This window comes from Phocoena phocoena, chromosome 7 (genome assembly GCF_963924675.1).
Source record: "Phocoena phocoena chromosome 7, mPhoPho1.1, whole genome shotgun sequence".
Lineage (NCBI taxonomy): Eukaryota > Metazoa > Chordata > Mammalia > Artiodactyla > Phocoenidae > Phocoena > Phocoena phocoena.
In genome coordinates, this window is record NC_089225.1 from 85,078,330 (window position 1) to 85,094,283 (window position 15,954).

The 15,954-nt window shown below is 48.5% G+C and overlaps 1 protein-coding gene across 5 annotated transcripts in view; it reads left to right on the top strand.

Annotated features, from left to right (window-relative positions):
* NRP2 (neuropilin 2) overlaps positions 1-15,954 on the top strand; it is a 111,106-nt gene that overhangs the window by 76,245 nt on the left and 18,907 nt on the right. For 3 of the 5 annotated variants that reach the window (XM_065881121.1, XM_065881122.1, XM_065881124.1), the window contains exons 13-15: positions 4,464-4,726; positions 6,286-6,382; positions 7,528-7,548. In XM_065881121.1, the coding sequence (XP_065737193.1) occupies positions 4,464-4,726; positions 6,286-6,382; positions 7,528-7,548 (381 nt within the window). Of the gene's footprint in view, positions 1-4,463; positions 4,727-6,285; positions 6,383-7,527; positions 7,564-15,954 lie in introns of all 5 variants that reach the window. The other 2 variants (XM_065881120.1, XM_065881123.1) reach the window with 1 other exon arrangement.

Here is a 15,954-nt window from a genome sequence, read left to right on the forward strand (position 1 = left end):
ATGACAGTAGGAAAACTTAGAAATGAAGTTAAGAAGTTTCTGACAGTTAGGGCTGTGACCCAGAAGACACATTGCCAGCATGGCCTATGGAAACTCCTCCTCTGGAGAATTTAAAGCGAAGGGTAGACAGCTGTTCTGCGGATGTTTGCAGCATGGTTCCTCTGGGCAGCAGGGCTGGCCCCATCTAAATGGTCTTTTGAGGTCCCACTCTCATTCCAGAATCGTGTATTATTTTATTTCATCTACTGTAGATTGACCCAAAAGCATGTGGTAAACAGTGTCTGATGTGTACAACTTGAGGCTGGCTGGTTTCTGGAGTTAGGATGGATCTGGGAACCATCTTATTCCAGAGAATATCTTTACTGTCCTTGAGCCAAATCTTACTTCCTTTGAGTCTTGGATTGGTCCTCCCAGGTTATTGGTGCTCTTTGGACCCTTTTTCTTTCTAAAAGAAACAAAAAGGCCAGCCCAGGAGGCAGTGGTTTAGTGATGGCAGTGGCAATGAAGATCAGAGCATTTATGGAGCGTTGTTCGTATGCAAAGCACCTCACAAGGCTCTTTCCATTTCCTCCTCCTCACGACCCTATGCAGTATTGCTGTTATTATATCCATTTCACAGATGGGAAGACTGAGGCTTTGAAAGACTAGCGAACATTAGGATTCCAGCCCAGATGAGAGGCGAGTTTCTGGCGATTTTTCTCAGTCCAGTCAGGGCTCAGATCTTACTTCCATCACTCTCTAGCAGTGGTCTGGGACACATGACTTCAATTCTCTGAGCCTCTGTTTCCTTTTTGGTAAAAATGGAGAACGTAATACTTAATTCACAGGGAAGATTACGGAAGGCAACAAAGCCACCAGTGTGATATCTGGCCCACAGAGGTGCTCAGGTCACAACAATTCTCTTGCCCCTACTCTTCCTCTCCCCATCTCTGGGCTTTTCCTGGCCGAAGCCATTCCTTCATGATGTCCTGCTTCTAATCAGTCCCCTGTCAGTGACAGGCAGGGACGTTTTGCAGCTCAGCGTCCCTCTGACTGATGTCTGCTGCTAATTCCTTAAATTTACATATCATCTTTCTTCCCTCGAGCTCATAGCACTTAACAGACAAGTGGGGAACAAATGATTTCACTAAGTGAAATTCAGAGGCCTGCTTGTCTTGAGATTCTGCAAACTAGTGGATTAGCTCAGATGTCAGCACTGAATTACGATCCTTCAGCCGCTCACGCTTAGCACGCCACCAGCATTAACTCCCTGGTCTTCCAGTGGTCCTTTAAATCATGCACGGTGATTATCATCTTATCGTGAGAGAGAGAGAAGAGAGGAGAGGAAAGGGAGGGAGAGGGGAGGCGGCCAGCTCAGGTCCCCGGGAGAGGCAGTCTGTGAAACCTTCGGCCTCATCGTGCCTGAAGTTTTAGCAACAGGATGGGTAAATAAAACAGACCGGATAAAACCCAGCCAGCCCAGCTCTTTACACCTCCACACACATTTTACTTACTAAATTCTAACCATTATGCTATGATTCCCCTGCTGCTCAGGAATGTAAATTCACACAAGTGACAGTATTTCTGCCAAAGCAATTTTCAGGCAGCCAGTGGGTCTTATTTGTGAAACTGTGAAGGAAGAAGGCTGAATAATAAGTCTCTGAAATCTGGTTTCCTTTATATACGAGTGGAAACAGTAAAGGCTTGGAAATGACTGGAGCAGGGAGCGTTTGGGGGGTTCTCGCTGGTAGCTCAGTGGACCGGATGCTTCCGCGGTCACCCTGTTTTTGGATCTATCTATTGACTGTAGGTATATTCACTTTGCAAAAGCTATTGTACCTTTTTCTTTACACATACTCATACTGCGGGATAAATGTTCCGTAATAAGAAGCAGAGCATCTCAAAAAAAAATCCCCTCACCTCTGAAAAAGGCTGTTGGCTCAGTAGAACGGGAGGGAACCGTGAGAGAAGATTATATGAACCTGAGGGCTTACCGGAGGCCAGGTGATTCCCGCTCTGTTCTTGTTTCCAGTGGGCAGCCTCACTGCATTCTTTATCCATGTGTTTGTCATTCATTCATTCACGGGAACAAAATTTTCCTGAGTGGTGGCATGTATTTGTCACTGTCTAGGGGCAGGGAGAAGAAGCATTATTAACCCTTCCATGTGTAAGGCCAGGACCTTACATCTAACCAGGGCAATAGGAAAGACACACACCAAACAGTTAAATTACAGTACAAGGCAGTGGGTGTTTACCCGCTGAAACACATGCAAAATGGTCTCCAGTCTTTTTTAAAGCAAGGTAGAATCAGTGGTGTGGTCGGTAGATGCTCGAGCTGTTGAGAGAAGAGAGGAATTAATGTTGAAGTGTGCCAGAATGGTTAGGAGAAGAACTGGCAAAAGGGGTGGGATGGGGGTCGGGGAGCAGAGAATTACAGGTAAATGGAGAAGAGGCAACAGAGCTCAGCAGAGAAGCCAGTTTGCCTTGAACAGCGTGTGATTGATTACACCGACTGGGGACAAGGTACTGGGGCCACAGCTGAAGTGAAGGGCCTACTGCACGAATGTGGGGAAACCTGGAGTCGAGTCCAGCTGTGCTACTCACTAGCTTCTCTCCCTTGGAAAGTCACTTGAGCCTCTCTGAGCCTCAGTTTCTACATCTCGTGCAAAAGAAGATTAGTAAGACCTAGCTCGCGAGCATATAGCAGTGATTAAATTATGAATGCATATCAGCATGCTTTGTAACCTGTAAAGCATTATGCAAATATGACTTAGAATTATTGCCCTTAATAGTGGCAGTAATGAGATCTGATAGGAGAAGTGTAGGTTCAGGAGTTCTTTGCGTGTCTGCTTGTGGCACCAGTGTCTCCTCCCTCGGTAGATCGCCGTCATTAAAATGCTCTGCTCCAGACAGCTGCCTACTTATCTGTGCTGACTTTGGCCTTGAAGAGGTCCCGTGTTGTGGGACGTTAGACCAGCGTGGTTCTGGATGGTTAAGGAGTCCCAAACTGGAATCCCGACTATGCATCCTAAGCTGGTCTAATTTGACTTCAGGGGAGGGTAGCTTCTAGAGCAATAACCCTGGAGAATCTAACCAGAAGGGACTTAGGGGAGACAGGGAGAGACGTGGCCAGGAGGAGGAGAGTTGAAAGAGCTGTTTCTGGGCCACTGATGACTGTCACAGGCTCTGCTCTCACTAGAAAGATGATGTCAGCAGGAAGAGCAACAGCAAACCGGTGGTCCAGGAGCACCCTGTTGATTCAGGGCTCTGGAGTGCCCGCCTGTCCTCCCCTGATAAGCCCAGGAGGTTCACAGTCCCTGTTGAGTAAGAGAGCTCTGTGCCCACGTCTCAGATTAACCTGATCCTGAGGTGTCCGATGTGCTGGGTGTGTGGTGCAAAAGTGCCCCCGCCATCTTGCAGAAGTGTTCAGCATAAGATGTTTCAGGGCCCAAAGGAGGCCGTGAGACTTTCTCCTCAGATGCCATCCTGTTCTCCGTGCAAGTGGCCGGAATGCTCCTCCACACGCTGGATTTGCTGGTGCGGGTCCCCAGACCTGTGTCTGCAAGGCATGGGGTCTGCCAGCAGGAATGGGAACTCAGCCTCCCACACAGTGCCTGATGTATCTAAAAGCTAATCGGCCAAAAGACACGCTCTTCAAACATTTGGATGGGTGAAACCTTCATTTCCCAATACGTGTATGTTCTCTGCTAAACACTTAGCCTTTGTTAGTGATGATGACAGCACTTGTTTTCATTGGGGCTGTGTTCGCCTGGCTCTCTAAGGAAGGCCAAGTTCAGGCCTCCCCAGGCTGGTCAGGGAAGGGATTGGGGTCTCAGGCCCCCTGAATCACCCCTGTGATGCCACCATTCCCTGTTCTGCTTGAGCAGGGATGTGAGTCTTCCGAGTTGCAGTTACTAGAGCCCAGGCACCATCCAGTAGCACCGTCGGAGACAGAAGCTTTTAAATGTCTTCCATTTGGACAGTGCCCAGCCAAGATGATAAAGGCTTGAATTATAAACCACCTGGCCAGAAACATCCTCTAGTCTAGCAGCCATTTCACCACTTTATTATCCAGTTCATTAGAGTGCACTGGCCCTTTGGGTAAGCCGATGATGCGTAAAACGTAGGTCTGGCCTCTCGGAATCTGGGGGGGGGGGGGGAAGACAAGTACAAATACAACCAGCCAAGACCTACGGCCAGCGGCGCCGGGTGCCATATGTAAAAGGCACAAAAGAAGTGATGCAGGGAAATAGGCAGGAGGGACCTTCTTGACGGAAAGACTCAAGAAAGGGCTTCAAGAGGATGCAGCATTTGAGTCCGGGTTCCAGAGCCCTAAGAAAGGGACACAGGGCCTGGAGAACTAGTTCATAAATAAAAGACACCCAAACTCTGCCCCAGCTTCACCCCGGAGGGACCACAACTGCCAACTGGTGTCTTTCCCAATTATTTACCAGGAACCCCTGTTTGGGTTTGTTTCCCCCCAGATGACAGGAATTTCTTGCGGCTGCAGAGCGATGGCGGGAGAGAGGGCCAGTACGCGCGGCTCATCAGCCCACCCGTCCACCTGCCGCGGAGCCCCGTGTGCATGGAGTTCCAGTACCAAGCCACGGGAGGCCGCGGGGTGGCGCTGCAGGTAGTGCGCGAAGCCAGCCAGGAGAGCAAGCTCCTCTGGGTCATCCGCGAGGACCAGGGCGGCGAGTGGAAACACGGGCGGATCATCTTGCCCAGCTATGACATGGAGTACCAGGTGGGGTGGCGACGGGAGACCGTTGCGGAGATCCGAGGGAATCGTTGTGATCTGTGTTTCAATATTTCAAAGGGCCGTGCCCATTCATCTTTAGGGAACGCGGTTAAGCGCCGCTGTTTTCATTGTGTTTCTCACGTTGCCATGGCAACCAAATGACACTCTTATTTGTTATTCAGAATGTGCCTATCTCTACACCCAGACTTGGTTCTTTGTTCCTCCTATCGCCTTTTATATTGCTGAAACCTTCTCCGACAAATGTTTCTTCTCTCCATTTTATTTTAGATTGCTATCAGGTAGGCTGACAAAGGGACGCAGAAGCCAGGGAAATAAACACAAACAAACCCTCCACACACAAGGGGAAGAAGCCTGTGGAGCCCCTCAGACTCCGAGGAGGAGAGGGAAACAGCCTCCCACCCCTGTCCCAGCAAGTGTGAACACGGGAAGGGGAGGGTCGCTGTTGGTGTTTAGTGGCCAGCAGACCAGAGAGACTCCTAAGCGAGTGGTATCTGTCCCAGCAGCTCCCGGAGTTGAGTTCTATTATCTCTGCCCCACAGGGCAAGCGCCCGAGGCACAGATGGGTACGCACAGCTGGGGCTGAAACTTGGGTAGGAGTGGGCATACTGTGGAAGAGGTGATTGAGAACCAGCCATAGCGTTAACCTGCTCCTCCCCAGACGAGAAACAGCAACAGATGGCTGGTGAAGCAGCCAACTGCACGCTCAGCTTGCCAGAGGACATGTGCTCGTTTGCAGAGAGAACCTGGGGAGGGCGAGAACGAGGGCGGGCGGCATGGAGACCACAGAGCAGAGGGGCTCCTGTGTGCTGCCTGCAGTCACTCTCGAGCTTGTTAGGCAGCCTGAGTCCCTCCCCCCAACCCCGCACCTGCCTTCCCACTTATAAACCTCAGGGCGTGGTGTTGCGAGTACCTGTTGGCATTTTTGTCTCGCCCACTAAACGGTGAGATTTCCTGGTCAGAGGGTCTTCTCTTATTAGGCTTTGGAACTGTCATGGTGCCTGGCACATATTAGGTGCTCAGTAAACTAGTGAAGGAAAATCACTTCCCTACTCATTGTAATAATGGAGCCATATGACAGTGTTATTACCCCCAAGGGGACACAAACCTGTATACTACATTTCTCACCTTACCCCCACCTGCTCGTGTCCTCTGAGTTTCCAAATACCCGGATTGGGCATTTGAAAGATTTATGAGAAAAAATATCAAAAATGGCTAGGGAAATTTCAATTCTCCATTAAACGTGCTCTGATTGTGGTCCTTTTAGTCAATACATTCTGGTTACTGGACAACAATATCCATCACTTTGTTATATATGTATTCTTTAATCACCTCAAATATGCATTTGACTTGAACCAACTCTTTTTAAATTAAGATTTCAAGCACCATAGCCATGTGGTCAACAGATGTGTACCAGGTGCAGTAACACACACGCACACGCACACACACATACATTTTAAGCTGCAGTTAACAGAAAATTGGAAATCTTTGCACTGTTTGGACAAGGAAGCTCAGTTAACCATGGCTCTTTTTCTTCCGGCTTCTAGATCGTGTTCGAGGGAGTTATAGGAAAAGGACGTTCGGGAGAAATTGCCATTGATGACATTCGGATAAGCACCGATGTCCCGCTGGAGAACTGTATGGGTACGTGAATATCTGTCTCTTTGTGGCTCTTCCAAGGGCTGGGATGTACAAGAAGAGAGAGCACATCGTTTTCAAACACAGCTCTTACCCAGTGGGTGGGGCAGCTCCAGTCTGTGCGGGAGGCGAGGTGTGAGTGCAGTTATAGCTTGGGCTGCATTCAGGACGGGAGAGGGGTGAGATGAGGTGAAGTCTTATATCCCCGTTCCCATTCAGAAATAGACACGCACTAAGTATATGGAGATTGAGGGTGCCAAGACCCCATCATCAGACTCCAGCTTTTAGCAAAGAAAATGCTAGAGGGCGAGAGCAACTGTCAGTCAGAATTACATGATGGAAAGGTTTGATGGATTTAATGGAAGCCTTCACTGGTGAGCGAAAATAGTACATATGTTATATCAGAGTGATAACACAATTACCCAAGTAGCTCTTTTACATGAATGAATTTCAGGGCAAGGTATGGCATGTGGAGTAAGAGTTTAGATTTTGCTTTGAGGCTAATATCTCTAATGCTCAAGATGCCAAAGTTGTAAGATTAAACATTGCATGCCAGGTGACCAGCATAGGAAGGACACTGTCACCTTGGACAGAAGTGCTGAGACGGCCGGCCCGCCTGAGATGCGCACATTTTACCTAGTAAAATGTGCGCATCTCAGAGCCATGGACATTCCCCAAAGCAAGAGGCAATCCTGACAAGGAACGAGACCTACTTTCAGTCTGCAGAGTAACTATAATAACTCACCAAGTGCTTTTCTTGGCATGTGGGTCCCAGGTGTGTGTGTGCCTGATGTCAGAGCACCTGGGACCACCCTAGTCTCTTCAGGCAATTCTCGGGGCCCCAGGCGTCTAAAGGTAATCCAGGCTCTGAGAAAGTAATCTGTGGTAAGTGACTGATTACGATGCTTCAGGGACCCATTACTCTATAAAGGACTTTTTGTTCCAAAACCAGCAACTTTGAGAATCTTTTCCCCACCTACCCGGCCCCCATGATGACGATGTGTTAGACGTGGGCTAGAGCATGTGGAGGACATGGGATACTTTACGTGGGATAGTATAAAAACCTTGATGAAATTAATCTTCATCATACCCTTTGTTCACCCTATTTCTTCCCCTTATCTAACTCAAACTTTTTTCTGTTTTTTTTCCAGAACCCATCTCAGCTTTTGCAGGTGAGGATTTTCAAGGTAAAAAAAAGTTCTTTTTAAATTTCTGCATGCCTTTTCCTTCCCCCCACGTGATACGAATTTGGTGGAGGCAGTAAGCCTCCAAATTTGACAAAGCTCACAAGAGAAAAATAGATGCCACACCTTCTCACCGCTAGGTGGCGCCAACAACACCTGTAGATGCAGGGAAAGGGGGATTGAGATCCTCGCTGTCTCTTCTTTAATTAAAGTTTAGAAACCTGTAATAGAGACAAATAGGTTACAGATAAACCTTTCAGCCTTGCACTGTCCAACGGAGAGCAATGAGGCTGAACATGCATGAGTGGTGAGAAACGAGAGGCTGTGGGGAGACTGAACAACAAAAAAAGCCAGTAGTAAATTAAAAGTGAAATGAGGTGGCAATGATTTATTTTCGCCTGAAGATGGTTTCTTTCCAGTCACAGGGTACCAAGGCAGCGGTCTCAATTAACCCTCAGTGAGGTACACTGGTGGGCAGTTTTGTGAGGGAAGAAAGTTAGGGGAAACACACAAGGAATGATAATCCAAAGGGGGGAAAGTTGCAAAACTCAGGAGCTGGTGTCTAAGGGAAGAAGGAGGCTCATTCGGTGACTGGAGTTAGAGCACTTGAAATACAAGACGGAAGAACAGAAAAGGGCATTTTATCCCTAATAAGGTAAATAGAGAGCAGGGCAAAGAAATAGGAATGTGTGATGCTTGCCTTATCCCGGGAGGGAAGAAAGATCTCCAAACTTGGGGATGCTAATGTCTGTGCTGTTTACTGCAGTGGATTTCACATTTCACCCTCTTTGCAGTCCTCCTGGCTGACACTGCTAACATTTCCACCCGGGTTCCAATGCTAAGCATTTAGAAGCCACTCTATAAATGCTTCACTTGAGTTGGCTGCGGGGGAAAGCGCACTCAGAGACACTCACCCTCACCTAAGGACGGAACCTGTTTTATGCAAACCGTTGTGAGGGTTTCGGTGCCCTGTTTGTATTGGCTGGCCTTAACCCCACAGGTGACAGCATTTCACAGGTAAGGGAAGTCATTTTTGTGTCTGAAGTCTAGACTCATTATCTTCAGTCTCAGTAATCTGTCCAGCTCCTGGCTGGAGAGAGATGACTTCCTGGGTTGCCACCTAGATGTGCTCTCTGACTCCACATCATCTCACCCAGTTTGCCACTCCTCAGCCACAGCCCTGAGACAGTAGCTGAGGAAGAGGACAGCAGCACCGGGAATGGCAGACCTACCTATGTAGAATATCTTTTCTTTCTTTTTCGCCTTCCCTCGCCTCCTAAACCCCATCCTCACTCCCCCCGCCCCGCTGCACATTTTAAAGTATTAAGAGTATTCATGTGCATTTGATGGTGCTCCTTGGGTGTGAGATTTATGTTAATGTGAATCTAAAAGTATTGGAAGGAAAGCTGAGATCAAAACTGAACGGCTTGGAGTACAGTTGAATTCAAGTTCTAACTTTCGGGACCCAAGGTAACGTGGACGCTCGGGCAGTGAAACTTGCTTATGTTGTTTCACATGACTTTGATCGTTGAGACTCAAAGCTCCCGGGAAAGGCTGGCTACAGACTTACAGCCCGTGCTGCAGACGCTGTGCTGTGTGAGCACACATGTCTGGGTCCGTGAATGACACGTACGGTGGCTAAGCGCTTTGCTTCTGTAAAAGAATAAACAAACCAGGGCACACGTGCTGTCCCGGGGGCTGTGTTTACCATGAGTGTCACAGGCCAGTCATGTTCTCTTGTAAAAAATATATATATATATAAATAAAACAGCCTCAGAGCCTCAGTGCTCATTTAGCCAAAATAAACACAGGGCTTAGGGACTCGAAGGTAAGAATTTCCAGTGCACTCCCGATGGGCTGCTTTGGAGGTTAAGCAAAGGCAGCCCGCGAGTGGCATGGATTGGCCCACGGCTGTTGTGTTGAGAAATAACGAACATCTTTGGAAGGAGGAAACCAAGCTGTGGGGAGCAGAGACTCGGCTAAGGAGTCAAGAGCAGGATAGCAGTTGACAATGGACAGTTTCAATTACATCGGCAAGTTTTGCACGGAACTCTGACTTGGTAGCCAGATGAACCCAGGGCCAAGGAGGATTCTGTTGGGTTGAGGCGCCTCTGACCTCAGCAGGCACCTCTGGATTTTGACTTGAGCGAAGCCTTCCATTTGGGCGAGGAAAGCGGACCATTCGCTCTATCTAACCTACTCGCCTCTCCTGGTCAGGGCAGCAGCAGCCCTCTCTTGCTGGGGTGTGGATTCCTTGGGGCTTAAACCAGGCTTTCACTCAAAAAGAGAAACAGAGAAATCAGGTTTGGGCAAGCAGGATAGGGAAAGTTGATGGTGAAACAATATTATCAACAGGCGTATATACTGTTAGTATGTTTTTTTGAATTGGAGTTGTTTTTCTTTTCCATTATATATTAACCACGAGACAGAAGCAATCTTGTTCTTTAGGAGAGATCTATATGTACCAGGTAAATCTTTAAGGAAATGCAACAAAAGTGGCCTCTGGACCCGGGCTTATTAGATAGTCTTAATCTTTTATATTTTGAAGTGTCTTTCATTTTCTGCCTCTTACTCATTTCTTGCCATAGAACATTTTCTTTTAATCCAAATCGCCTTGTGTCTTCTGCTTGGGGTGTATACTTTGATTGCATACCAGGGTATGAGTCAGTAGTGAGGAGAAACAAGCCACGGAGAAAAAGAGAGCCACGTAGAGAAGGGGCGAGGAGGAGAGAGTGAATAAGCTGTGTTGTCATGTGATGTTTAAAGAGACGTTTTTTGCTGTTGTTCTAAATAATGTAGCCTGGGTGTGCTTTTCTTTTTTCTTTCTTTCTTTTCTCTTTTAAATCACTGACTATAGACAAAGTGCCGTCATGTATCTTGTTCTAGAATTTGAGCTTTTACAAATGAAAAACTGTGTGTAAGGGTCGGGGGATGGGGGAAAACCAAAAAAGAGTGTAATTAAGGTGATGGATTATTTTTTCTTAACCAACACTTTCTTCTTTCAATAAAAGTAAAAAGAGTAATGAGGAAGCCAGTAAAAATATATAAAGCCCATAATCAGAGTTCTGTAGTTGTTAACCAGCCAGTTATTTTTAGCAGGTCGCAGTGGAAGCAAGAGTTCTTATTCGTGTTAGAGGCTGTGGGCTTTGAACAAAGCAGGAGCAAAGAGACAGAGTCTGGTACCCTACCCATCAGAGACCCATGGAAATCCCAGGCACGGGGTGGGGTGGGGGGGCGGCAGTGAGAGTGAAGGATTCAGAAGTGCTGCGTCTACCACTGATGGATGCTAAAAGGAACATCAGTAGCTCCTGTTGAAGCCTGTGAACATGGGTTTTATGCCTCAGACCAGCTCTGAGGGCTGTCGGGCCCATCTCTTGGGTCTCACCTTGTGCAGTCCTCGGCAGTTTTCAACCAGGTAAAACCAGAAGTAAGTGGACAGCACAGGCTATCTCCTGGGCATAGAGGGGGCCCATTTTGAGCTAATGACAGAGCTGGCTTGGATTTGACCCTATGAATCAGGTTTTCAGTTCTGTTTATTTGGTACCAACCGTCCCACCTCCGCCATTTCCCGCCCCCATCTCTCTGTCCGCACCCTCATCCCCGGTTGATCTACCAGTCGCCTGCCTCCCGAGGCTTTGTCCCCCAGTGTGATGAGCCACATCCCAGGGTACAGGACGTGGGGTTGGCCTCAAATTCCCTCTTTCTTTGGCGTCCCTCCCTCCCAGGGCTCCCTCCACTAGAAGCAGTTGCGAAACACATTGAGGGTTAATGGCGTTCCTGCAGTAATCCTCTGATGGAAGGCGGAGTATTCCTAAACCCTGCCAGGGCTCCAGATAGGCAGCTGTGGGGTGTGACTCCTTCTCCTTGACCCCCTCCCCCTGACGTGCCCAGCTGCCAGATCGGGGCTAGGTATTGCTGAGCCGGGAAGCCTGGAGATGAGAAGTGTGTGACCCGCTCACTGCCTAGCTGTGGCTGCTCGCCTGAGGGGACGCCGAGGCATCCTTTGTGAGGTTCAAGTCACAGAGGCCTGACGCGCTCCCTCCCCCCACACGTTTGCCATTCATCTAAACAGCTGCGACGTCAGTTTCTCTAAGGGGAGAAGGAATTTCTTTTCGCTGACTTTTCCTCTCTCCAGGAACCAGAAGGACAAGCCTTAGTTTAAAAGAAGTAGCCTATGCGTAGCGCAGGGAGATCAGCTGGGTGCTTTGTGACCACCTAGAGGGTGGGATAGGGAGGGTGGGAGGGAGCCGCAAGAGGGAGGGGATATGGGGGTGTATGTATACGTATAGCTGATTCACTTCGTTATACAGCAGAAACTAACACACCATTGTAAAGCGATTCCACTCCAATCAAGATGTTAAAAATAAATAAATAAATAAATAAAAGAAGTAGCCTGAGTGCCACCAAAGAGAGGACAAGTGTCTGAGCCTTCAGCCAGCCACAGATCTGAGTTTAAGGGTGTTTAGACAGATGTGGGAGACCACCAGATCTCCTGCTAACCTAGTAGAAACCTGGTGATCCCCACACACACCGAGTGCAAGGCAACCCAGAAGGGTCATTTCACAGGGAAATTTTGCACTTCTACATTCGTCTTCCCCACAGATCAGTGGGCGTGACCACATTCTTCGACTCTCTTCTGTAAACTTTTCTAGAGGAGCCAGCCTTCTCTTTTGTTTGTTTAATCTCACAAATTACATAAGGCTTTCATCTGAAATGCCCCTTCACCAGCTCTTCGTTTTCAACCTATGCATAAAAGACCGCAGACAGGCCAGGCCTGAAACAGTTCTGATTTCCAACGAGCCTTCTTGTTTGTTCCCCTCTGACAGAGATGATTTACCTTTGGTGTCTTTCGAAACATTTCTTTTGGAAACTTGGGTGACTCCTCCAGGTCCGAAGGACATGTCATAAACTTAGCTGTAGGAGATGCTGTCTCTTTCCGGTGATTCAGTGAGAACTCGACTGAGACAGTCCTCAGACCGCTTCCAACAGAAGTAAGAGGCAGAAAGGGGGAGGGCTGCTTCGTGCTCCATCCCTACATGGTTAGAACAGGGGTCTGCACACTTTTTCTATAAAAGGACAGATCGTAAATATGTTGGGCTTTATGACACTCTGTGTCACCACTACTCGCGGCCACTGTAGCACAAAAGCAGCCAGAAGCCATATGTAGTGAGGGTGGCGTGTTCCCAGACGTGCGGAAATAGGCAGTGAGCCAGATTTGGTTATCTGACCTCTGGGCTCCAGCACAGGCGGAGGATTTGGTCCACGTGCTTCCCGTCCTGACCCTGCCACTTCCCAGCGGTGTGAGCTTCCTCTGAGGGCTCTGGGCCATCTCTAGGGTTTCACTGTGTGCCCCCCCCCCCCCGCCTCAGTTTCCTACAGGTAGAACTGGGAGAAAAATCACTTATCCTCTCAGGTTCTCAGCTCTCCCATCTGAAAGTCCTGAAGAATAAAGATGATTCACCGGATAGCCCAATGCCCGGCACCCCGGAAGTGTCCGTTCATTATAGTTGTAGTTATGGTCACATTTCCCAATTGCTTATTAATTCTGTAACCCTATTTGCACAATAGGAATGGAAGAAAGCTACCGGCAGTGTCATTTTTTCCCCCATATTTTCCTTCCATGCATGGCTTCTTAGAATTTGTTTCTCAAACTTCAAATTCTCCACCTTCACATTACCGCTTTCTCCAGGTGGCTCAGAACTTTGCAGGGGGAAGCCTGCTCCACCTTGCAAATACACTTGGAGTTACTGACTATTTAAATTTCTGTTTCTCATTATCTCACACGATGAGAAAACTTCATGGAACATTAGAAGGTAGAAATTAATGGAAAATAGAAGAGGCGTTGAAAGCATTTTGCAGTTGGGGGGAAAACAAGGTATGTGAGTAAGTGGGGGACATGAGAACAATCAGAGGGGACATTCAGGTCCGCACGTCACCAGTGCTGGGCAAGGTTGAAGTCACCTGCATTCTTTCTGCCATCCTGGGGGACGTGGCCCTGGCTCCTGTGTTGTGAAGCAAAGGCCCAGCCATCCCGTATGGCTGAGGGGGGCAAGTGGGGCTAAAATGCAGCCACTCACCAACCTGGGTACCTGGTGCAGGCAGCATCTGCCCAAAGGGGGCACCTTTTTGCAATTTGACACAGAGGCATGGTATGAGCTAAGAGGATCTAACACTTTCCAAGAATAACTATTCTATGAAGTACCATTAGGTCATCAACATTTTTTCCAGGGAGTCTGAATGTAGGTCCAAAGTTCATTCCTCCATTCATCTGTCCACTCATTCATCTAATCACCCAGCCATCCACCCACCCATCCATCCATCCATCCACCCATCCATCCATCCCATCCACCCATCCATCCATCCATCCATCCCATCCATCCATCCATCCATCCATCCATCCCATCCACCCATCCATCCATCCATCCATCAGACATTCCTGGGATTGCTGCTGTTATCTGCAAAGGCGCTTTGAAAGGGGATTTAACCCCTATGGATCTATCACCTTCCTTGTCTCTGGCTAGCAAACCACAGCCTCGTTAGCACACAGCCCCTGAAGACTGCCACAGAGCCAGGTTCCAAACCAGCGAACCACCAGCCTGTGGGAGCTGAGTCTCTTTAGCTGGAAAATGTCCTAAGAAACTCTGGCCCCGAACTGCAGGTCATCAAAAATTGCCTGAGGGAGGTGAGAGGAGGGCTGTTAGGTGTATCCTCTCTTTTCTGACTCCTTTAACAATAAAAGCACAAATTTGTATAGTATGTTTTCCCATTTCTCCAAACAACTGTCCAAGGAAAAAGTTTAAGGAACCAACATGACGTCCACCAAATGGCTTTTGTCACTAAAATTTTCTACATGGCAATCATTTCTGGGGAGGGGAGCGTTAGCGGGAAAGGGGAAGAGGGCTTTATAATAAAGTGGGGTTTGTCTTCCAAAGCAGAGCAGAACTTGAGGCAAGGGGTCTGTCTCTGATTCTGAGTCTGTAATGCACAGAATGCGATTTCTTCTTCTCCAGCGGGTCCCCTAGATCCTCCCCACCGTGCCCCAACTTTGTCTCTATCATAAGCCACACTTTAGGAGTCACACGAAGGCCCCAGCCCTGGCGCGTTGAGCCCTAGGGGATGTATTTAATGTTGAGAACCAGCATTTTGGCTGAGGGAAAGCAAACCTTTGAACCGAGGCTATGCGGTGTGGGTGAGAACGTGAGCAGTTGTGACAGTTTCCTGCTTGACAAAAATCTGTGCTCCTGCTCTGTGGTCTAGTCAGGCGCTTCAGAAGGGAAAGTTAATCCCTGCGGATTTACTGCCTTCCTTTCCTCTCACGGTGAGCTGCAGCCTCATTAGAGAATGGGTTTCACCGTGGAGAGGCGGTGGCACAGAGGAACTTGGAGCCCATCCCTGCACACTTTGTGCTGCTCGTGCATTCTTCTGAGCCCACTTGAAAATCCAATGGCAGGATGGTTGCCAGGCAGCAGACACTCTTGGTGACCTGAATAATGAGTTGACACCAGTTCCTTGTGACTCGCGAACTGGCCATTTCAAGGAGCCATTTTCAGTGCCTTGCTTTCTCTTTCAGTTTCTGTGCATAATTTTCAATATGGTCACAGAGAGAGAGAGGGAAGGAGGAAAGGAGGAAGGGAGCTTTCACAGCTACAGTAATGAAATGATTAAAAGATGGAGGGCTTCCCTGGTGGCGCAGTGGTTGAGAGTCCGCCTGCCGATGCAGGGGACACGGGTTCGTGCCCCGGTACGGGAAGATCCCACATGCTGCGGAGTGGCTGGGCCCGTGAGCCATGGCCGCTGAGCCTGCGCGTCTGGAGCCTGTGCTCCGTCCGCTAACGGGAGAGGCCACAACAGTGAGAGGCCCGCATACTGAAAAAAAAAAAAAGAGAAATAGGAATCTTCACCTCAGTTCAGTCTTTTCATCACGAGCATTTATGGAGAGCCTTCTTGGTGCATACCCTGAGGTAGAAACCAAGATGAGAGCGAGTTCTTCTGCTTTAGAGCTCCGCATCTCGTGAGGGAGGCGTGAAAATATAAATGAGGCTTGTCTGAATCTTGAGCAGAGATCCACCCACAGAGTAGGACCAACGGCGCACGGAGAGGGCAGCAGCACCTCCTGCCCGTGGCTCCCACCTGGGGTATCGCATGGATGGAGGGGATACATCTTTCTGGCCACCCCTACTTGATGGAGGCAGCTAGGAGGAATTTTTCATAGGTTAAGCATACACCATTTTTCAGAAGTAAGGATCATGTCTGGTTTTGGCAAGCTCAAAATCTCCTAGCCCCACTCTGGGCCAGATTCTCATCTGATGTGAATGGTTGGGAGAATCAAGCTGTAGCACCATTTTACATCAAATGGGACTCTAGCCAGCCGTTCCCCAGAGTTACCCTGGGCTT